Genomic DNA, 23,909 nt, shown 5'->3' with positions numbered 1-23,909 from the left:
GTTTTGTTGTTTTTCTGGATCACGGCGACCCACGCCGCTTTTAATGTTCCCGCAGATGTGCTGTCGGGGGTTGGGAACTCTGACATCAGAGGCCCATGCTGTCTGCTTTCGAATCGGGAATAAGACACCGTTTCTGAGAAAGGGGGCCAGGACGGCCTTTGGTGACCTTGTCACGTCTCCTGCCTGCGCCTCCTGGCAGCCCCGGTTTCTCTCCCAGGTTTTGCAAGGGAGCGTATTGTAGCTACGGGCCTTCTTGCACGTGAGACTGCTGTGATTTTATTACAGCTTGGAGGCAAAGATGCCTGGGAAAAGGTCCCTAAATGCATCGGTCATCCCAGGTACCAAAAGGGAACGGAAAGCAATTACCCTCGACCTAAAATTGGAAGTGTTAAGACGATTTGAAGTGGGTGAAAAGCTCAGCCAGATCGCAAAAGCCTTAGGCCTTGCTGTCTCGACGGTAGCCACAATCCGAGATAATAAAGAAAAAATCAAAGCGAACTCACAAATAGCTACTCCCTTGAGAGCCTCTCGGTTGACACGCCATCGAAGTGCACTCATGGAGACCATGGAGCGCCTGCTGCACGTGTGGCTTGAAGACCAGAGCCAGAGGAATGTGCCCCTGAGTGTCACCATTATACAGGAGAAAGCTAAGAGTTTGTTTGATGACTTACAGCGTGAAAGAGGTGGAAGCTCTCAAACAGAAAAGTTTAGTGCAAGTAAAGGGTGGTTTGTGAGATTCAAGGAGCGCCATTGTCTGCTCCACTTCAAGATGAACAGTGCAGCTCCTGGAAACAAGGATGTATATCCAGAAATGCTGAGAAGCATCATTGAAGAAGGTGAGTACACCTCTCAGCAAGTTTTTAATGTAGATGAGACAGGGCTTTATTGGAAGAGAATGCCAGAGGGAATGTTTATTTCTATGGAAGAGAAAGCTGAGCCAGGCTTTAAATCTTCCAAAGATCGCTTGATGCTGCTTCTTGGTGGCAATGCAGCTGGGGACTTTAAGCTGAAACCCTTATTGGTGTACCACTTGGAAAATCCCAAGGCTCTGAAAGGGTACTCCAAGCCCAATTTGCCTGTGATTTGGCGCTCAAACAAAAAGGCGTGGGTGACCAGGAGCATCTTTCAGGAATGGTTCACATACTTTTTTTGCCCTGCTGTTGAAAAATACTGTGCCCAGAATAATCTCACCAATAAAGCATTGCTCATCCTAGACAATGCACCATGCCACCCAGTAAATTTGAGTGATCTGTCTGATAATGTAAGAGTGGAATATCTTCATGACAGTACAGCTGACTCAATCCAGCCCATGGGTCAAGGCATAGCCTCTACCTTCAAAGCTCATTACTTGAGAAGAACTTTTGAGCACATCCTAGAAGCAACAGATGGAGAAGATACAGCCACGATCAGGGAGTTTTGGAGTAAGTACAGTATCTTGGATGCCATAGACAACATTGCAGTAGCTTGGGAGGAGCTCAGACCAGCAACAATGAACAGTGTGTGGAAGAAGATTTGGCCTGAGTGTGTTCAGTTCCATAGTGTTTCCCAAACAGATGACATTGTACAGCTTCAACAAAACATTGTGACCCTCGCCAAGAATGTGGCTTTTGAAGAGGTTGTAGAAGCTGATGTGGACCAGTTGCTGAGGTCCCACGAGGAAGATCTCTCAAATGAGGAGCTGATGCAACTGGAACAGGAGCCTAAAGGAGAGGAGGAGAGTGAAGATGTTCCACCTGCCCTGCGCCAACTAACCACAGGAGAGCTGTCAACAGCCTTTTCACATTTCGAGGCAGGCTTGCAAGTCCTTACCAGTAACAGCCCCAATGAGGAATGGAAAATGCAAGTTTCGAGAGCAATCAATGATGCAATAAACTGCTACAGGGAACTGTACAAGGAGAAAAAGCGGCGCTCAAAGCAACTCTCTTAGCGGCGCTCAAAGCAACTCTCTTTTTCAGTGTGTGTAACCAAACATTCATCAAAATAAAGCTGGAAGTAAAAAAGATGACCTCAAGGGATGAGGCCCAGCCACGCCTCTCTATTTCCAGGTGCTTCACATCCCTGGAAACTGTTTCTGGTATTTTCATTTTGACACTTGAGAGTATCAAATTTTGTCATTAAAATTTCAATTAAATATGTGTTTTAGAATATTTACATGCAGGCATACCCAGGAAGATTTCTTTTTTTTTTTTTAAGATTTTATTTATTTATTCATAGAGACCCAGAGAGAGAGAGAAAGAGAGGCAGAGACACAGTCAGAGGGAGAAGCAGGCTCCATGCCAGGAGCCCGACATGGGACTCCATCCTGGGTCTCCAGGATCACACCCCAGGCTGCAGGCAGCGCCAAACCACTGCGCCACCGGGGCTGCCCGGAAAATTTCTTTAAAAGGAGAAAACTGTAAGGAGGAGACTAGCTCATCTAGACATTAAAACAAACTATAAAACTGCTGTGATTAAATCAGTGCAGTAGTCAGACCTGTAGAATAAGATAGGAAGCCCAGAATTTTTTTTTAGTGGTGTAAGACAACTGGTTAATCATTTAGAAAAAGGTAAAATTAGATTCATGCTTCATAGGATACATAAGAATAAACAAACAGGTCAGGGACCCAAAAGTAAACTTTGAAGCCATACAAATACTACAAAACACATAGATGAACACCTCTTTGATCTGGCTGCTGGGAAATTTTCTGACATAAAACCCAGATGATATTTTAAAAAGTTAATCAATTTGACTGCATTAAAATGTAACAAAAGAACTTTTTCCATGGGGGAATATCACTACAAATAAGGTCAAAAGAAATTGACAAACTGGAAGAAAATATTTGCAACATCTCACAGATAATGGGCTAATACCCCAGATAGGTGAAGAGCTCTTAGGATTAAGAAGAGAAAGGGCAGGCCAGGTGGCTCAGCGGTTTAGCGCCACCTTCAGCCAGGGCGTGATCCTGGAGACCCAGGATCAAGTCCCGAGTGGGGCTCCCTGCATGGAGCCTGCTTCTCTCTGCCCTACCCCCCCCCCCCCGTCATAAATAAATAAAATCTTTAAAAAAAGATTAAGAAAAAAATACCAAGAGAAAAGGACAAAGGATATAATTCATAAATAAATACCTTAGAACCTGAAAAGATGTTCAGCCTCATTCATAATTAGAGAAATGCAAATTAAAGCTACACAGAGGGATCCCTGGGTGTGATCCTGGAGTCCTGAGATCAAGTCCCACATGGGGTCCCTGCATGTGTCTTCTCCCTCTGCCTCTCTCCCTCTCTCTCTGTCATGAATAAATAAAGTCTTTAAAAAAAAAAAAAAAGCTACACAGATAACGTCTCACTAATGAGATTGGCAAATAATCAGAAAGTATGACTACACATTCTGTTGGTGAAGCTCTAGGGTAACAAGCACCTCATGCATTGCTGATAGGAATGCAAATTGGGGGATCCCTGGGTGGCGCAGCGGTTTGGCGCCTGCCTTTGGCCCAGGGCGTGATCCTGGAGACCCGGAATCGAATCCCACGTCAGGCTCCCGGTGCATGGAGCCTGCTTCTCCCTCTGCCTATGTCTCTGCTTCTCTCTCTCTCTCTCTGTGCGACTATCATAAATAAAATAAAATAAAATAAAAAAATTAAAAAAAAAAAGGAATGCAAATTGGTACAACCCTTATGGAGGGGCACTAGATACTCATAATAAAAAATAGATTCCTTTTGATCTAACAATCCCACTTTTAGGATTGTACCCTGAAGATACTCCTCCAACAAAAGAAAATACATGTGTACAGATTATTTGTTGCATCCTTGTTTGTAATTGCAAAAGTGAGGAGACAGCCTGAATATTCATCTATAGAAGAGTGTTCAAATATGAAATGGCTATTATGCACAATGGACTATATAATCTAGATGTAAATGATGATAACAGTAATAAGAGGAAGAACTGATGGGGAATGGTTTCCAGGGTATACTATTGAAAAAAGCAACATGCAAAAGAATAGTATGCTGCCATTTTTGTGGAAGAAAGAATGGGGAGGGGAATCCCTAGGTGGCTCAGCGGTTTAGCGCCTGCCTTTGGCCCAGGGCTTGATCCTGGAGTCCCAGGATCGAGTCCCAGGATCGAGTCCCACATCAGGCTCCCTGCATGGAGCCTGCTTCTCCCTCTGCCTGTGTCTCTGCCTCTCTCTCTCTCTCTCTCTCTCTCTGTGTCTTTCATGAATAAATAAATAAATAAAATCTTAAAAAAAAAAAAGAAAGGATGGGGAAAAGGAAATAAGAAAATATATATGTATCTTACTCATTTTTGCAAAAAGAAACACAGGAAAGAGAAGCAAGAGACTAAAGAGATTGGTTTCCCAGTAGGGGAGAGGATTGAAAAGGAGGAAGGAATAGGAGGAGGTGTGGAGGAAGATATTTGACAGGCCTTTTGTAAAGTTTTGTTGTTATTTTTAAGATTTTCCTTTTAAGGGGCACCTAGGTGATTCAGTTGGTTAAGTGTCTGCCTTCGGTTCCAGTCATGGTCCTGGGATCCTGGGTTTGGGCCCTGTGTCCAGTTCCCCGCTCAATAGGGAGCCTACCTCTCCCACTCCCTTTATCCCTCTCCCCCTCTTGTGCTCTCTCTCAAATAAATAAATGGAGAAAATCTTAAAAAAAAAAAAAAAAAAAAAAAGCAGCCCCAATGGCTCAGCAGTTTAGTGCCGCTTTCAGCCCAGGGCCTGATCCTGGAGACCCAGGATCCAGTCCCGCGTCGAGCTCCCTTCATGGAGCCTGCTCCTTCCTCTGTGTGTGTGTGTGTGTGTGTCTCATGAATAAATAAATCTTTAAAAAAAAAAAAGAAAAAGATTTTATTTTTAGGTAATCTCTACATTCAATGAGGGACTTGAACTCAAAACCCTAAGATCAGAGTCGTATGTTCTACCAACTGAGTCAGCTATGCACCCTGGCCTTTGGTAAAGTTCTGGCATTGGGAACCATGTTAATATATCACAAAAATAAAAAAGAGAAATAAGCCAAAATGGAGTATACGAATGGAACCATATTTCACAGATACCACACACCCACAGTGACAAGAAACATCGAAGTCCATTTTGACACTCGAGTTTTGATTGTATGCCCTCACGCTGACAACAAAAAAGAACTCTAGACAATTATTAAACTCTAGTTAGTAAGCTGCTTTTACACAGAGGCATAGGTTAGCAATGCGGAAGGTACTTTCTGTGTGTTCTAGGATTGAGCAAATATTTATGGAAATAGAGCCAGGTTTCTATCAGGAAGGGAATTACAAATATGAAAAAGGGAAAGAACCTTGTGGTGTTGCTTTGAAATTGGAAATATCAATGTGAACTCATGGTTTTTAAGATGTTTCTGGAGAGTCAGATACTGTTTTCTAGCTTTCTATTAAAAGGACCTAGAAGCAGTAACAGCCCACTAGTAATGAGCATACCACACGACCATATCTGGTATCTGAATACCATTCTCCACTAACAGGTATTAGGGCTCCTTGAAGAAATGGACAGTTTCAGGACTAGGACTGGGAAAGTGCAAGAGAAACCAAGAACAGTTTAGTATGCTAGAAGGTAAACAGTGCTTAAAGAATGACAGGAACATGTCAAAAGGACACAGGAGACTAGTGGATCAAAGCCAGCATCTCCAGGAAAGGGACAGATGATGCACTGAGGACACAGCATCGCTTTTAGGGAATTCCCACCCAAAGTACAAAGCCTGAATCCTATCAGAAAAATCCACATTCAAGGATATCCTTCAATTAGCTTGTGTTTTTTTTTTATTTTTTTATTTTTTTTAATTTTTTTTCTTTTTAAATTTATTTATTCATGATAGTCACACGGAGAGAGAGAGAGAGGCAGAGACACAGGCAGAGGGAGAAGCAGGCTCCAAGCACCGGGAGCCCGATGTGGGATTCGATCCCGGGTCTCCAGGATCGCGCCCTGGGCCAAAGGCAGGCGCCAAACCGCTGCGCCACCCAGGGATCCCTGTGTTTTTTTTTTAAAGGTGTCCATATCATGCACCCTTCCAAATTAAAGACAGCTAAATATTCATAGCAGCTGACTGGTAAAATCTGAATAAGTTTTGTTGTAGATTCTATATCATGCCAGTGTTAATTTCCAGTCATAATTGAACCGTGGCCATGGTTCCACCACCACCAAGTATTTAGAGGGAAAGGGGCATCATCTCTGCAACTTACTGCCAAATGGCTCAGAAAAAGAAATATGCATATGTGGAGAAAGAATATAGCAAACGTGGCAAATGTTAATATTTAGGGAATCCAGGAGATGAGTAAATGGGAATGTTTTTTTTAAGATTTTATTTATTTATTCATAGAGACACAGAGAGAGAGAGGCAGAGAGAGAAGCAGGCTCCACGCAGAGAGCCTGACGTGGGACTCGATCCAGGGTCTCCAGGATCATGCCCTGGGCTGCAGGCAGCACTAAACCACTGCACCACCGGGGCTGCCCAATGAGAATGTTTTTGCAATAATTCTGTAAGCCTGTATTTGTCAAAATATAAATGGTGAAAATATTATTGAATCACCTGAAAGGGAGGGAAAACATACTTCATCTTCCATCGAGTATCCAAAGTGTAGCTTTACAGTTATTTGTAGTTGGAGGTATGTGCTCAAACATGCTGGCACCAGGCCCACAAACAGCCCTCCCACATCATCCCTCCCTCCCTTCTGCTCATACCCCAACAGAACTCTCTGGTTTCTTTAGACATAGGGTTGCAGTCTGTCGGCCTACCTGAATTGCAACCGGGTGTGGATGATGTATAAAGACACTTTCTAAAGGAGAAGATTCCTTATGTTCCCTGGGTCATGGCCCCTTTGAGATCCTGGTCATAACTGTAAGCATGATTCTACAAAGAATGTACATATACAGGGGCTTGAATATAATTTGGGAGGGGGGCAGTTATAGTTCTGAAGAACATGGGAATGGTCTTGAGTTGCAGTTAGGGCCCTTTTTTGGATATAGCTTGTGAAAGAGGCTGCTAGGAGCTGAACCTGTGACTTGCATGACTAGCCCAGTTTCTCGATGATTGCATTGGGTTGATGAGATAATTCTTCCACATTGAGGACTCTAGAAGACACAATTTCTGTGTACTGAGCATTCTCTGCATGCCAGGCTCAGTGCTCAATGCTTCCTAGAGCCTAAACACCCCACAGGGTATGTTTTCATCATTCATAGAAATGGAGCTGAGGGGAATCCACACACTTAGCCCTCTGTCTGATACCCAACAAGAACTCCTCCCCAAAACAGATTACATTTGACTCCACTAGATGAGGAAGACTGTGGGCTCTGCCTAAGCCTGCAACTGGTCTGCATGTCAACAAACCCTGCCTTGTCCCCAATTCACCACACAAACCAGAGTCTAGAGAACACAGATTTAATGAGACAGCGGCTGCGGCATCATTACAGCTGGATGTGCCTTGCTTCTCTTCTGTGAAGTGTTGACCATGCAAACTGGTTCTTTGGTGGGTTCTTGTACCAGGCTGTGGACTCCAAGACCCACACATGATTTTGTTTAAAGACTGTCATTCAGAAAGGGTAGGTGGAGATATTGGGGAGGAGGAAATGGGAGTAGTTTAAAAGGGAGCTAACTCTTTGTCCAGCAGACACCAGCATATTAACGCTATCTGTGGACACAGTGATTATAACTGCAATAATGTGATGTTCATTACACAGTAAATTCGGGAATGGCCAATATCCTTATGACAGAAATGTAATGCAGTGGTGATAAATGTGCAGATCTGGAGGTGTAGGAAAAGGGCATTTGGCCCTTAAGCTCCTCTTCAGCTCTGAAGAGGAGATGGGGAAGCAGGGTGGGGACCTATCATTGACACAACTTCACCAGTGCTTGTTCTCACTGTTACCCCAAGGCAGATGAGAACACACAGCAAGAGGCCTTTCTGATGCAGAGAAGTGAGGAGGAGGTGACACTGTCTTTATCTACCCTTCTCATCGGCCAGCAAGCTAAGCTGACCTTTCTGCTGGCTGAGACCTCACCTCTTGGGCTTCCCGGTCGAAGGTGATGGATATCCAAATGGCTATGTTCCACCACCACCACCTATGTGTATCAACCATGCACATCAACAGCCAAGCACAGTCTGGGAAAGAGGGCACAAGAGACTGGAAAGCCACATCCTGAAGCGTCCTCTTCCCACAGGCCTCCCCCTCAACGGCAGGGTCTCTGAAACACAAAGCATCTCTGCAAATACCGAGGCTGACTGTGGCTCCCCCAGTGAAGAGCTGTGGGTGCTCGTCCTCTGTCCAGGGATTCCATTTGTCAGCTGGTGTACAGAACCTTCCACATCCCATGCCCCACTCTTCCTGCACAGCCTCTGGGACTCCGGCCCAAAGTTCCCTTGAGCAAATATTCCCAGTGCCTGACCTCAGACTCCCAAACAAAAGACCACTGGCTGGTGGTTTCTGAGCTGTCCAGAGTCTGCCACAGGCACTGTGGCAGCAGCATGGAGTTCCTCAGGCAAATAGGCCTACTATAGAAAGCCAACCCTGTTGGCTAACCTAGAACCTCCCCAGACCCTGCTCCAAACTGGGAAAGGGCCCAGCTTCTTACAACTGGACCCCCAGCCACCTAGCCTGGAGCACCATAGTAAGCTGGCAGAGCAAAGGCAGGAACAGTGGCTGGTCCACCCAGGAGGAAGAGCTTCACAGCTCACTTCCCTCCATGTTGTACAGAACTGGACTGGCCCTGTTGGAGGAAAACCCAGAGAGAGAGGCCCTCAAGAGACAGGAACAGGGCTCTCAGGAGACAGTCATGAACAACCCTAGCCAGGGACAACTAGAAGTCCCCAAATACAAGGCTAAGGGGACAGGGGCCTTCAGGTAGATCCAAACCATCCACTGTAGGTAAAACAGGCTAACGCTGGGTGTATGCAGCCAGCATTCCCAGGGCCTGTCAGCCACTCCCCCAAAGCCCTCAAGGGTTTTCAAGGTGGCCAAGGCCCCCACAGGGTTGGGTGAGAAACCTTTCCACACTTCCCTGCTTATGGAGCCCTGCAGCCTTCACAGCAGCACACTCAGGAAAGAAACAGACAAGACTTCCACAAGTCCCAACAAGTGCCTGGGAGAAGGATGATGGTCCTCATGGTGCCACGTACACCCCTCTGGCCCAGCACAGGGGACAAGTCCAGGGACTGTACCCTAGGGGTCTCCAGAACACAAGAAACACCTTGACTTTGGCTATGACCAGCAGCTCGGATGCCAGATAGGCCTGGAAGGGGTGCCTGTTATTCTAGGCATCCACATCTGGACCAGGCTCCTGGAAGAGTGACTGCTTCCGCAAGGTGAGCCGAGCACATTTGGGACACGTGGTGGAGTTGTCATAGTAGCAGTCCCTGGGGACAGGGAGAATGGAGTCAGTCCCAGCAAGGGTCTGGGCTCTGCATGTAAATTTCTACCACTGAGCCTTCACAGGCTTCATGAACCAGGCCCTTCGATCCCCTTTCTACAGATGGGGAAACTTGATGAGGTAGTTTCTACCAGAGGGCAGAAACCAAGTCTGCACCCAGGTGCACCCAGGTCTGTGACCCAGTGCCTCAGTGCAGACCCCCTACAGGGTGCACGGCAGCTAGCTGGTTACCATGTGACTTCTGCTTGGAGCTCTCAGACTCTCGACCTCCGTATCTGCTCTTACCACTGCTGCATAGAAGTCTCCACCTGAGGCACTGGGGGTGCACAGGGTCCTGGGGTCTATTATAGTTTTGAAGGGACACAACAGTACTTGACATCTGTCAGCACACACACTGCTGCTCAACAGAACCCACATTTGGAGCATTAGTTTTTGCCACAGTCCTTTCCTTGACAGCAGCTCCAGGTCTGCAACGTCCATGGTTGCTAGGACAAACAGCAAGTGCCAGACAAAAATCCACAGGGACAGAAATGGGAGGTACCCATCTGAGTCCAGTGTGAGATGCCATGCAAGGCCCAGCAGGCACACACCTATTAGTAATTGTACTTATTAAAGAATTAAATTATTTTTTTCCAATGTATGTGTATTATTTTTCCAAACATCCACTAAGTCTTTTCGTCATAAATGCTTAAGTTGTTTGAACCTAAGTACTTAATAATAACTTTAGGTATTTCTTTTGGCCTAGGGATGTTCGAAGAAAATCTCTGAGACACTGAGGGTGCCAGGAACTAGAAAGTTTCAGAACCTCTGGCTGCTGCTACACCTCAGGGTGGATGGAGAAGGGAAGCCGGTCAGCCTCCATGTGCACACCTGCAGCACCACCCAGCCCCATGGGTGCTTGTTCCCAGCAGAACTTCAAATTTACTCTTACACACACCAGGGTCTAAGCCCATATTAGGATCAAGGCAGCAAGGACTGACACCCAAAGGCCTCCCTCACCCTCCTTCCCGCTGTGGCAGGGAGCTCCCAGGCCTGGCCTGAGGGAGGGTGGGAGCCACACTCACCTGTGGAAGACGGCAGAGCACTCGGTGCACACAGATGTGTGGCTGTCAAACGGGAACAGTACGTCACCCTCTCTGCAGAGCTCACACACAAAGCCCTTGGCCTGACAGCGCTGGGGGTAACAGCGGAGAGTGAAGGGCAGGTCAGTGCCTGCTCCAAGGGCACCTAACGCCCTCCCTGCCCTCGGGACTGGGAGCAGAGAGATACCCCCCAGTCTGCAGCAGGGGGCACACCTCACAATCCAGCTTGATGTGCTTGGCGAAGAGTGTGTGGGTCTCCGTGAGCGAGCAGCCGAGGCGGCCTGTGTGCGCGTCCAGCAGGTCCTGGATGGAGTACATCTCATCGTTCTCCACAAAATGTTGCCGGTCCTGGAGCTGCGGGTCCCAGCAACCGTGACCCCAAACACTGGGTGAGGGCCCCTTCCACTGCCTACCCATCGTCCAGGCCTCAGGGCGCTCATGGAAGCAACAGATAGTGGCGGTCTCTATGCCTTCCATGGTGCTCCCCTAGCCATGCTGCTGCTTGGCCAGCCACCTTGCTGCTCCCAACACATTGTGCACACCCCAGCTCAGCCCAGCATGTCATACCTCTTCCCAACCCTGCCCCCGTTTACCACCTCCTTTCTCTGCTTTATCTTGCCCACATACCTCACCACCCCATTTATGTTTCTTTCCCACCTGCAGAGTGCTCCCTGAGGTGAGGGTGAGGATTCCTGCCTATTTCGTTCCCTGCTCCCTAGGATCTAGAACAGTGAATACCCATGAACACTTGTTGAACAAATAAATAGGTGAGCCTTGAGAAATGTGGTCAATCCTGCCAGGGCGGAACTGTGCCCTGTGTGTCCACTGTGTGGAGATCCAGGTAAGGGCTCTGCAGAGTGATACCCGCTTTCCTCGGTGATGTCATCAGAAAACACTTCTGTGAACAGAATGCCTGTGTGCTTACTGAAGACCTAGTGTCCCTTGGGACAGAGTATGGGAGACACTATGCTAAAGCACAACACAAGCTAAAGTCATCGGAAAAAGTCTTGGGAGCAGCGTGTCCTCACAGCCCTGACTCTCTGTTTCCCCTTTGCCCTTCCCACCCTGGATTTCCAGCTCCCACTCTGGGCCAGTGGCCTGACCTGCAGGAGCAGACGTGCCTCCATGGCCTCCTTGCAAGTAATGAAGTATGGCTTCATAAGCAGGATGTCCTGGCGCAGCTTCTACGGACAAGAGGGGCAGGTAGGCATTCTCAGCCAGGTGGCATGTCTGGGTGGCCAAGGGGGCTGGCACTCCAAGTCACGAGGGGACAGGAGGTGACTTCCCATCCCCCAGGATGGTGCCAGATCTGAGAGCTCCAGCCAAGCTCCAGTTCGAACCACAGCTTCCAGGCCAATGAACCCCGAGGAGCGTTTATCCTCAAACATGTGGTCCAAGAAAGAGAAAGAATGTCATACATCTTAATAATGTTGTATGTTGATTATGTTGAAATAATCTTTTGTATATTAAAATTAACTTTCCCTGCTTTTTACTTTTTTAATGTGGCTACTAGAAACTTTCAAATTGCCTCTGGGCCTAGTTTCATATCTTGACTGGACATTGCTCTAGTGTCTGTAGCCCTAAGGACAGCTAAGGGGCCCCACTGAACCTTAGCAGGTGGCATCTCTGCTCCCAGGACACATGGGGAGAGTAGGGTCCACCCTCACCCCTGCCCTTTTCAGCCTCACCCGGATCTCTACCAGCTCCTCCACATAGTTGAACAGCAGAGGGTTGATCTCCCGGAGCCTGAGAACTGGCCGAGACACCATCAGTGCCAGGTAGCGCATGCTACAGCGGGACACCTGGGGAGACATGATGGAGTGGCACTTCCAGCACAACACACATGACCCCCCCAGAACCATGCTCCCCCCCAACCTAAGGCAGGCCTGAGCACTGGCTCTCCGTCCTTGGGGCTACATCTCCCCCCACTCCCACACCAATTCCCCCCCAGCCTGAGTACCAGCTCTGGCCCCGTGCTCTCCTGCCCTTGCCTTGCGTGGCTCAAAGTCCCAGTTGTGCACGACTCTTGCAGGGATGACAGCCAGGTCATTCCAGTGGCAATGGCTGCAGTAGTACTGGCCCGTATAGTCACACTGCCGGGCCTCACTGGGCACGCCCCCTGGAGAAGGGACGGGTCATTACAAAGTTGAGGCTGCCTTCAGGGTCTCTGACATAATGCATAGAAAACATGGTTGGGGGGAGCCACCCATCTGGGAGGTTCCACCCTCCAGACCTGACGCAACCTCTTTTGGCCACAAGACCTGAAGCAAATCAGGACACCACGTTACCCTCAGTTTTGTCATCAGTAAACAGGACAAAATAGGACCCCCACCATAGAACTGCTGAGAGGACCCCATGAATTAAAATTACTGAATCTCTGGAAGAAGGTCTGACACGTGGCATGTAAGTGATATTGTGCAATTTTTCCTGTCTAGATGGGCTCTCTGTGACAATGGAGCCACACAGGAGGCTGAGTGTAGGCCAGCCCTGTGGGTCCTCCTAAGTGACCTGGGCTGGAACCTCTGTCTGCTTGAGTGGGAAGTGAAAAGGTGCCAGCAGCAGCAGCCTCCTGTCACTTCCCAAGAGAACAGGACACCATCCACAGGAGCCCAGCTGTCCCTCGCTGTCTGATTTATCCATTTTTCTCACACCTGCCCAAAGCCCCCTCCCTCCCCCCTCCCCCCACTCATTCCTGGGGCACTCACGCAGAGAGATGGGTGCCCGGCACTCTGCGCAACGGTAATCTTGGCTGTCCAGCCCTGTCTCGGGGCAGATGTTCAGCTCATATTCGGCTTGGTGGCTGACTTTGGAGCGCACACAGGGCTTGGAGATAAAGTTCAAGCACTTGCTGTGACATCGGTAATAACATCCTGGAGTGGGAAGACCAACAGTGTGCCTCTCAGAGTGGGGGGCATCCTACAGCCCAGACTGGCCTTCAGCTCTCCCCCAATTCCCACATTAATCTGAGAGTTTCTCCAGACCCCACTGTAGGTCTGAGAACTTCAAAGACCTCCTCAGTCTCCATCCCAAGCCTTGCCCTGGGAGTGCATGCAGGCCTTCCTCCTCAACCCCAAACTACCTGCCATTCCCACCTGGATGCCACAAAGGCATCAAACTCACTCTGTCGAAATGAAATTCTCGCTCTTCCTTAACAAGCCTACCTCCCACCTGGTGGTTTTCCCCACCTCAGACTTCAGTGACTTCATCTTTGCACCTGCCGAGACTAAACATTGCAATGTCATCTCAACCTCCCTTTCATATCTGTCTTGCACCCTTCTCACCCCATACAGCTCCACCCTGATCAGAGGGCTGTCATCCTCCCCGTGTACCTCTGCACTCCTTCCTTCATGCTCAGCTCAGCAGCCAGAGTGATTCTTTTGAAACCTAGGCATGTCCAGCATCAACTGGTGGCCCCCAGTGCACTTATCAGAAAAGCCCATGGCCACTTCTGAGCCCACCTCTACCATGCTTCTCTCAGATGAAGTGCCCCAGCCACACTTCTCTCTGGTCCACACTGAAGACACTGGACACACATCAGCCACAGGGCATTTGCAGAGAACTCCCCCATGGGAGCATTCTTCCCCAGATATACTCCTGGCTTAAACCCTGACTTGCAAGTTTTGCTTGAATGTCACATGATGCCTTTTCATTCCATCCTAAATCCATACCCATCACATTCCCTGACTCATGTTATTCCCTTTCCTTATTTTTCTTCAATGCACTGTATTGTCTATATTCAGTGTGCTCATTCGGAACAGTACCATCCACAGGAAGTCTCTGCAAAAATAGAAATATTCTCTTTGCACTGTCCAATATGGTGGCCACCAGCTTCATGTAGCCATTGAGACAGTACAACTAAGGAGCTAAATAGCTATTTATTTTAACTAGTTTAAACATAAATTTGAATAGCCACATGTGGCTTGCAGCCACCATCCTAGAAAGGCAAATGTGGATGTGAGCCTCATAAAGAGTCTTTTGTCCCTTGTTTTATCCCAGGTACTCCATAATGCTCAGTAAATACTGAGTCCACTGCAGAGAATTCACCCAACCAGAAGCCAGATGAGGGAGCAGAGCTGCAAGGTCTCTGTCCTGCCCTGGGGACCAGGACTGCCCAGACAGCCGAAGTGGGCCTGGGTCTTGGCCCACCTGTGCACGTGTACCAGGTCTGAATGAGTCCCCAGATAATGGTGTTACACTTGTCACAGGTTTGCTTGACACTCTTGCTCTTCTCCTTGTAGAAACGGTGCTCCAGGAGGACTCGGATATTGGGTTCATCTTCATTGGGGTCCTGGGGAGAGGCCCAGGGAGGGGTCACAGGTGAGCCTGTTGCAACTCCTTTCCTTTTCTTCCAGGTACCATTTATAGCAAATATTGTGAGTTTCCCCCAATGTCACACCCCCCGTTCCCTTTAGCAACAGAACTCCCCAGGCAGGCCTGGACGATGCAGATGACAGACTTGCTTTCCCGGCACCGCACTACTGGCCTGGGCCTATGTAAAGGCCAAGGGTGTGTGAGCAGGAGTGGTATGGCCTTCTCTCCCCTCCCAGCTTTTCTTCTGCTATGTATAGACCCAGAGGTTCCATGGGGCCATCTTGGATTCTCCATGAGGACTGGCAAAGCAACAAACACAAAGGGCCCAGGATCCGCAACACTGTGAGCTGCCGTATGAACCCTCCATCACCTGTGAGATCTCCACATGAATAAAAGTACACATGTGATTCCTTGAAGCCACTATACTTTGGGGTGTCTTTGTTACTAAAGCCTTATTTGTACCCTAATGAATATTCTACTTTCTAAATTCCCAAAGACTCATAAGTCAGTACAGGGACACAGTGGCAGCCAAGATAAAGAGTACATGCCCAAGGACTGCATCAGGTACACCTGTGGGTTTGGGCCTCCAGGATCCATTACCCTTACTATTGTCTCCTTCGTGAAACACTCAGGAAGCCACCCCACATACACTCTAGGTCATGAGGCTCAAGGTAGGACATGCCTCACTTACTTGAGCTAGTGGATGGGCATGTGCCCAGGACTGGCCAATGGAGATGAGACTCACAGAGAAAGAGCCTGCACATGGGGTAAAGGCCTACTTCTGCCCCTCCCTTTCTGGGTGCTTTCTACCTCAGCTCCTCAGCCCCTAGAATGGGAGACTTCTACATCCTCACATTGTTCCAGTGGCCTCCATGGTAGAGTAGGCCAGCACCCACCTTCAGCTCCTGGAGCTTCAGCCGGAGGTGTATGAGCCTAACTACGGCATCCTTCTGCTTCTCTGAGTGTTCAGGCAGCTCCAGAATCACCTGCTTGCATTCCTCGATAGCCTGCCGCAGCTGCTGGATGTCAGAAGCCAGGAACAGACCCTGCCCAGGTTGGCAGGTGACAGCATCAGATGGCTACTTTGCATGCTCTCCATGTGGAGGTCAACCCCACAGCAGACCTCCCCACTCCTCCCTTGCCTAGATGAAGAAACTTAAGCCCAGTGAGAAGGGACTGAGGACTTGTTCAAAGTCCAGGAAAGTTAAGAATAAGGTAGGAACCACCCCGTACCACCTGCCCCCCATGGACCTGTCCACTCACAGGCCTCTGAAAACCTAATTCAGGATGTTTTTCAAAACACAACTTCCTTATTTTAGAAATCCAATCACCTTTCTGGCTATGCTATTTTGCTCACTTCTACAGAGCTTCCTCTTGAAATGAAAGCTGGGGAAATGACAATTTGCCTGTCACGAAGGAGAGGAAGTGGCCTCCAGCTTGATCACAAAGCCCCAGAGATGCCCGCATGCACCCATCCACCCCTAGCACCAGCAACTCATAAAGACTCAGGGCCAGGACCCAACAGAGGCCCTAGGTTCAGGATACTGCTGTCACTTGGGAAGGAAGACAGGCTCAAGTCTAAGCTGGGGAACTGAGGCTGATCTCACCCCAGGAAAGGGACAGAGCTGCCCACGGGAGCCACCCTCCTCCTCCAGGAGACCAAGCAAAGAGATGGTGACACCTTTACTCTTGGAGTTTGGTGTATGGCCTGTAGGAGGGGCTCAAAAAAATTTTAATGAAAATACAAAACACAAATACAAAATGAAAAGTAAATGAGAAATATGGGCTTCTGAGTGAATCTTTTTTGATTTTGGTTACATTAGAATGTTACTATGTTTCTCTCAAGTAAAAGCTGAAGATACTTTGCACAAAAAAAAAAAGATACTTTGCACAAAACTAAAACATTTTCAAACTTTTTAAAAATAAAATTTTGGAGCCTTTAACTGAAAAAAGAAAAAGTTTCCATGGAACAAAAATTGAACAGATGAGAGTGAGGAGGCCACCCTCCTTCCCTCACCCTGCTGCAGCTATAGGATTTCCCAGGAGCCCCAGCTGAGGTGGACTGGTCCTGCTGCCTGAGGATAGGGTGATAAGGAAATGGCTGGCTCCTCTTGCCTTGGGGGCTCACCCAGTACCCCTCCTACCCCAGGACCAAACCTTACCACAGGGCGGGAGAAGTGGTCCTCAGATAAGCCAAGATCCATCACTCGCTCAGTGCAGCAGAATTCTGGCTCTCCAGGGGGCAGCTCAGGCAGGGCCTCTGGAGTGGGCGTAGGGTGGTAAGCAGTAAAGAGAGGAAGAACAATCAACCTGCCTTTCCCCAGGAGTACGTTGGAGTGGGAAGGACCATAGTGGATGGGAAAAGCCTACTGGAGATGCTAAGGGGAGCCAGCCCTGCCCTGGTATCTGCCCTGTTTGCATTTGCAAAGGAACCCACAGCCTGCACAAATAAGAGAGAGCCAGGATACCTGGGTGGCTCAGTGGTTAAGAGTCTGCCTTGGGCTCAGGGCCTGATCCCACAGTCCTGGGATCAAGTCCCACATCTGGTTCCCTGCAGGGAGCCTGCTTCTGTCTCTGCCTCCCTCACTCTGTCTCTCATGAATAAATCAATAAAATCTTTTTTTTTTATTTTTTTATTTTTTTAATAAAATCTTTAAAGACAGACAGAGAGAGAGAGAGAGAGATTCAAAAGATGAGATAGAAAAAATAAATCTAAAACCAAAAATTAAAAAAATAATAAAATAAAACCAAAATTTAAAAAAAGAAAAGAAAGAAACCAAGAAGATGAAGTGGATACCCATGGTGCTATGAGAGGTCCACAGAACAGTAGTAGAGAAATATCTCAATTTCTTTCTTTTTTTTTTTTTTAAGATTTTATTTATTTATTTGAGAGAGAGGGTGTCTGGGTGGTTCAGTCAGTTAAATGTCTGCCTTTGGCTTGGGTCATGATCCCAATGTCCTATAATCAAGCCCTACATCGGGCTCTCTGCTTGGCAGGGATCCTGTTTCTCCCTCTCCCTATGCCTCTTGCTCTGTCTGCTTGTGCTTTCTTTCTCTCTCATTCTCTGTCAAATGAGTAAATAAAATCTTAGAAAGAAAGAGAGAGAAAGGGAGCATGAGTGGGGGAAGAGGGAGAGGCATAAGCTGACTCCCTACTGAGTGCAGAGCCCAACACACAGTTCCATCCCAGGACTCTGGGATCATGACCTGAGCCCAAGTCAGACACCCAACTGACTAAGCCACCCAAGCACTCCAGAAACATCCTAATTGCAAACATACCTCATGTATGCATATATGGATTCAAGGCTGCTGGGTAGTTGTGGGAAGAATTCCTGCGTGCCTGTGTGGACTCTAGGAGATCTCTGCATGCACCCTGAATGCCTTCTGTTGACTCCATCTGCAGTTCTTAGAGCTCACACCCTCCTGACCTGAGTGCGTGTTCTAATGGGGTGACAGAAGTAAGTAAACTACAGAACAGGCGGTTTGTGCCGAGGAGAAAAGAGAAGTGGCCAGCAAGGTATCCAGCTATTTGAGAAAGCCAGCACTGTCCATGGGAGGAATGAGGAACACAGGATGGGGGGGCCCAAGTGAGGGCCTGCCCACTCAGGCCTCCCCCCAGCACCCACCTTCAGAAGCGACTTCTGAGGTCTCCTCACTGGCCCTCTGCTCATGCTGCCTTGGCCCAATCTCCTTGTTGAAAGGGTTGAGGTGGGCCTGCCGGAACCGGGCCAGCTTCTCATCATATTCCATAGCATCCCACCTGCAGGGCAAGAGGAAGGCAGAAATGAGCATCCAGCTCCTAGACTCACGGCATTCCCATCTCCTTTCTGAGGTCCTAGGGTTTCAGAGGGGATGACCAACCTCCTTCACTTCCCCAGGAGAGTCCCAGTAGAACACCCCCACACCACAGCCATCATCCTCTGCCCATCTGCAAAGCAGCTCAGCCTGTCACCCAGCCCCTCACTGGTAACATCTCTTCAGGAACAGCAGCCCACTCAGGGCACGCAGATGGAGCAAACAGAGCTAGGAGAGGGACATGACCTACCCTAGGGTCCCCCACCAGTCTGGAACCTCAGCTCCCTACCTCCCAGCACAGGGAGGCCCCAGATACCTCACTCAGCCCCAGTCCAGCCATGCCCTCCCTGCTGAGAAGGAAAAGCTTGGCTGCTCCCATGAATCAACACCTCCTAGGACTCGGTTTCTTGCTTCCAGCCCCGACCAGAAGTGCTCCTTTTCTGTCAGAGCTCCCCAAAACTATAGCCGCTGAGCAGAACCATCAGTGATGACAGCCAGTGGTCAAAGTACTGGACACTCTGGAGCCAAAGCCAGGATCCGGACCTGCTCTGCTTCCTGCACTGTGGCCTTGGGCAGGGACCATCCTCCTGGTGCCCCAACAAGCTCTACATCTCTGCTGGAATGTGGAGAAGGCTCCATGAATGCTCCTTAATCATCATGTAGGCCAGAATGACACCTCACTGGCCTGGATTACCACTGATGCTCTATTGGCCTGAGCCAGGGCATGGCCCCATACCTTAGGATCCCAGGAAAGAGGGAATGCTTAGCTCACCACCTGGCACTTCTCTCCCCTCCCTAGAGCTCAGCGAACTACAGAACACACAGGGCAGATGGCTCCTGACAAGGATAAAGGGGCTTTGACTGGGGCAGTGGTTCGTATCCCAGGTCCTCCCACTCAATGAACTGGACCAGATTCCTTAGCCTCTCTGCCTCCAGGGTGACATGAGTTCAGAGGACGTCAGATTTTTTTTTAAAGCTTTGTAGTAAGGGTCAGGTATTAGTTATGTTTTCTCTGTGCCTATTTGGTCTAAAATAATTTGTAATTATCAAAGACAATCCTATGACTCCTATCTGCACCCCCTCCAAAGGAAAGAGAACTGATCCCAGATGGGACAGCCTTGACAAGAGTCATCCCCACCCCTGACCAGTGCTGGATGCTCTGCATCTGGGTCAGAAGCTCCCACACTAACTGTAGGACCTGTCTTACCTGTTTGGCATCTGTGGTGGGGATGTGGGTGGGGAGTTCGTCTGGTAGGACCCAGCACCCATTGACTGGCTGCTCCTGGATCGCCACAGGAGAGGACACAGGTGCCTTGGGCTCTAGTCTCCTCTTTCTTATTACCTGGCAGCTTTGGGTCACTCACTCAGGGTGGCTGGGCCCTGAACCAGTGCCTCTCCAAACGGCACATGCCACAGTGTCCTGGGAAGCACCCCGATTATAGGATAGATCCAGCCATGTCAGTATTCACTCACCCCCATCTTCTCCAGTGGCGACAAAGATTCTTTGCCTAACCAGACTGTAGTCAGGCTCCTGAACCTTCTCCTAGGCCCATCTGTGCCCTTCCTGTGAAATCCAATCCTAGCAAAAACTCTGCTGTATCTGTTTAGCAAGAGACCTCCACCTTGATAACCTGGTCACCCTCAAATGTGCTGAGGGTGACATCTGATCACCCTGGCATGCCCTCACCAGAGATCTGGTTAGGTCAGTTTAGCCAGATTCCCCATCCCTGACCCCTGATGTTTCCCCCCACTGATTTTACCCTGCTCTTTGGCTATAAATTCCCGCTTGCCCAAGCTGTATTCCAAGTTGAACTCAGTCCCACACTGAGGTCTCTTTTCCCCAACTGCAAGAGTCCTCAATAAAACCTGCATTTACTTTTTAGACAACTATCCAGCTGAGATAGAAAAAAGAGATCTGTTTTTAATTCTTTGACTGAGAAAGGGGGGGGGGGGCGCTGGATTTTTGTCTGATCGCAATTTCCCTCCCTAAACTTAGATGTGGTCATACGACTATGTTAAGACCAATGGAATTTAAACAGAAAGATCGGTGGGAATTCTTCAAAGGAGACACTGCCCCTCTTCAGCTTTTCCTACTTCTTGCCACCTGGGAGGCAGATGTAATGGGTGGAGCTGTAGTAGCCACCTTGGGGTTGACATAGAAGCCCTGAGCTGCTTCACCCCAAGCTTCATTCAAGTGAGATAGAAATAAACTTCTGTTTAAACCACTATTACTAGGAGAGGGATTTCTATCTCCTACATCCGAAACAAATCCTGACTGATCACCCCAAGAACACTGTGGTAATAAAATGAATTGGTGCTATTCAAATCCCAGCTCTAACAGCTCCTAGCTGACATTTATGGTCTTGGGCAAATCCCTAAACCCTTCTTTGCTTTCGATTTCTCATGTTTCAAATGGGGGTAATAATTGTACCCACTGTATATGGTTATTATGAAGATTAAATTAGTTAATACAAAGTTCCTAGTATCCTGGCCAGCACACAGTATGCATTCAATAAATATCAGGTACAGCTTACTATTATCATTGTTACTAATGTTATTAAGAATCAGATAGCCGGGATCCCTGGGTGGCGCAGCGGTTTAGCACCTGCCTTTGGCCCAGGGCGCGATCCTGGAGACCCGGGATCGAATCCCACGTCGGGCTCCCGGTGCATGGAGCCTGCTTCTTCCTCTGCCTATGTCTCTGCCTCTCTCTCTCTCTCTCTCTCTGTGACTATCATAAATAAATAAAAATTAAAAAAAAAAGAATCAGATAGCCATGATTTAAATTCTGGGTCTCCCAGTGATGAGCTATGTGACCCTATTCCCTTACCCACAAATAAGGGAGAATACCTACCTCCTGGGGTGGGTAGAAGGACTAAGTATGTCCGGGAAGCCCATAGCCCAGAGCTGCTGCTAAGCAAACTATAACTGTCATCACATGACGACCAGCCCAAACCCAAAGAAACTTCCCAGCATTTTAAAATATGGCCAGAGGAGGTCAAAGGAAAGAACACTTCTGCTCCTCCCAACAGCTTTCCTCTGGGCTGGACACTCCCCTGGAAAAAACATCTTTCAGGCATTTCCTTATGGGCAGTGCCTTCCAGCTCCAGGCCTGGCACAGAGGCCATGGATGAATGAATACATGGTCATCTGACCTCTCTCAGCCTCAGCCTCTAACCTGCCAAGTTGGAGAATCATACTTGCTCAGGCTTCTGAGGGCAGACAAGTGGTGTCCCAACACAAAAGCCCACGGGATGCAGCTCACAACAGCTGACTTTGATCGGCCCCCAGCTGCTCCACCAGGTCCAACTCCCAGAGAGCCCTGTGTTCAGATTCAGGCTTGGTCTCTAGGAGGAATGAAGGAAACCCACTAACCAGCCTCTGCCCTCCTCTAGAGAGGACCTTTCTCCGGCGGGGGAAATGAGGGGAGGACAAGACAACTTAGCAATGCAAGGGAACCTCAGAATAAAGCCCAAGATCTCGAGGCACTGAAAGATCCCACGCTGAAGCGCAGAAGCACTCCTGATGCACTAAACTCGCCTCCAGAGTCCTGCCTGGGGTACAGCCACCAAACAGGTTCTATTATCACCCCGGACACAATTGGAGGTCCCTAGAATTCCCCCGGGAGAGGGCAGGGGAGAAGGTACATCCTGTTCTTCATCCCTGGAAGGAGGCCTGGCCGGACCCTGCAGGGAGCAGGCGCAGGGGCACTGCCCTCTAAGAGTATTTGCCACTGAAGCCCGGCAGAGTGGCCCCGGGTCCGCGAGGAGCCACCCCTAAGAGACACCTCCCGCACTTCGCTGACAACAGGCACACCCTCCTGGGACCCTGAGCGCCCCGCTCCGCATAGGGACAGGCCCCTTGCCCCCTGCCCGGCCACTCCACAGGTGAGGACACTGAGGCCCGGCCTTCCCCGAGGTGCACACCCGGGAGAGCCGGCGCGGGCCTCGCGGACCTGCGGACAGCGCAAGCTGACGGCCGGACGCGGGCAGGGAGGGTCCTACACCTGCCCGAGCGCGGGGGCCAGCTCCGGTCAGCAGTGCCCCCAGTGCCCGTGAGGCCCGGGACGTGGGCGCGCTGACCCAGCAGTCGGAACCCCGCTCCGGCGGTCGCTCCTCCCCCGCGCCCTCGGGACAGGGGTGGAGGGAGGGGGACTCCCGAGCTGCGGGAGGGGCTCCCTCCACCCCCAGCACCCCCGCCCCTCACCTGGCCCGCCCAGATCCCCCCCTCCGCCGCTCACCTGACCGCCGCCGCCCTAGCTACATTGTAACCCGCCCGCCGCCCTCGCTACATTGTATCCGGCCCGCCGCTCGCTGCTGCCGCCTGCGGCCCGGAGGCTCATGGCAAGCGGGGGGCCGGAGTCCGCGTGCCCCGCCCCGCGCCCGGCGGCCTCCACGTCCCGCTCCGGGAAATGGGTGTCAAGGACCGCGGCGGGCGACTGCGTTGTCTGCATTTTCTGTAATCATAAAAGCCGTGCTTTAAACCGAAACCACAACACTTAAGAAGAAATGGTGGTATTTAATTTCTTTTTTAAAAGCCCAGTGGGAGGGATCCCTGGGTGGCTCAGCGGTTTGGTGCCTGCCTTGGGCCCAGGGCGTGATCCTGGGGTCCCGGGATCCAGTCCCGCGTCGGGCTCCCTGCATGGAGCCTGCTTCTCCCTCTGCCTGTGTCTCTGCCTCTCTCTCTCTCTCTCTGTCTCTAATAAATAAATAAAATCTTTAAAAATAAATAAATAAATATAAGCCTAGTGGTTGGGGGTGGTAGGAGGGGGAGAAAAGGGAAGAGGGAATCGCGGTGCAAACAACAGCTGCTGGTGCTCAACCACGCGGCCCTACGTGGTATTCACAGCTGGTGAGGAAGGGGAGTGCTGTCACTCCATCCCATTTTACAAAGGAGGAAACTGAGGCACAATCAGGTCAGGGGAGAATGAGTTAGGGGGACATTGGAGAAGCCTGTGTCTGAAGTAGCCGATATTATTACTGCTTTCCAGATGTGCCATGCCCCTGCTTTGTTTCTCTCTATGATCCTCACCACTGCCTGATACCCTGTCTCATACAATTTTACTTGTCTGTCGCTGCCATCACCCCTCCTCCCACTAGAAACCAAGGGCTACAGATAAAAGTTTTGTTTACTTTCTTCACGCTTCTTGCCTAGAACAGTGCCTGCACGAAGTAAGTGCATCCTTAAATGGACTGAGGAAGGGATAAGTCCCTGAGTCCCTGAGAGGAAGAAGGTTTCACCTGGCGGGTGGCCCACTCCACAGATGTGTGTTAGCACCAACTGTCCAACTGAATGAGTGCTGCACCAGGCTTGGCTCAGGTCCTGTGACACAGTGGTGAGAAGACAGACAAGGTCCCAGGAC

The 23,909-nt window shown here is 49.5% G+C and overlaps 1 protein-coding gene across 12 annotated transcripts; it reads right to left on the bottom strand.

Annotated features, from left to right (window-relative positions):
• Positions 1–499: 499 nt before the first annotated feature.
• On the bottom strand, positions 500–22,896 carry DEF8 (differentially expressed in FDCP 8 homolog). Of its 12 annotated transcripts, none has more exons than XM_077891242.1 (12): positions 19,755–19,829; positions 18,379–18,512; positions 16,915–17,012; positions 15,649–15,798; positions 14,588–14,729; positions 13,147–13,311; positions 12,433–12,560; positions 12,130–12,243; positions 11,545–11,625; positions 10,655–10,795; positions 10,424–10,533; positions 500–1,700 (listed from the first exon to the last, which is right to left on the bottom strand). In XM_077891242.1, the coding sequence occupies exons 1-12, from the start codon at positions 19,814–19,816 to the stop codon at positions 1,667–1,669; spliced, it is 1,359 nt and encodes a 452-aa protein (XP_077747368.1). In that variant the 5' UTR covers positions 19,817–19,829; the 3' UTR covers positions 500–1,666. The 12 variants fall into 12 exon arrangements, with proteins under 12 accessions (XP_077747368.1, XP_077747369.1, XP_077747370.1 ...); XM_077891243.1 differs by lacking the exons at positions 500–1,700; positions 19,755–19,829 and adding exons at positions 7,358–9,345; positions 22,788–22,896; XM_077891244.1 differs by lacking the exons at positions 500–1,700; positions 19,755–19,829 and adding exons at positions 7,358–9,345; positions 21,157–21,289.
• Positions 22,897–23,909: the final 1,013 nt, after the last annotated feature.

Source organism: Canis aureus, chromosome 3, assembly GCF_053574225.1.
Source record: "Canis aureus isolate CA01 chromosome 3, VMU_Caureus_v.1.0, whole genome shotgun sequence".
Lineage (NCBI taxonomy): Eukaryota > Metazoa > Chordata > Mammalia > Carnivora > Canidae > Canis > Canis aureus.
The sequence above is the reverse complement of the archived record's forward strand: the minus strand, read 5'-3'. Positions and strand labels throughout refer to the sequence as shown.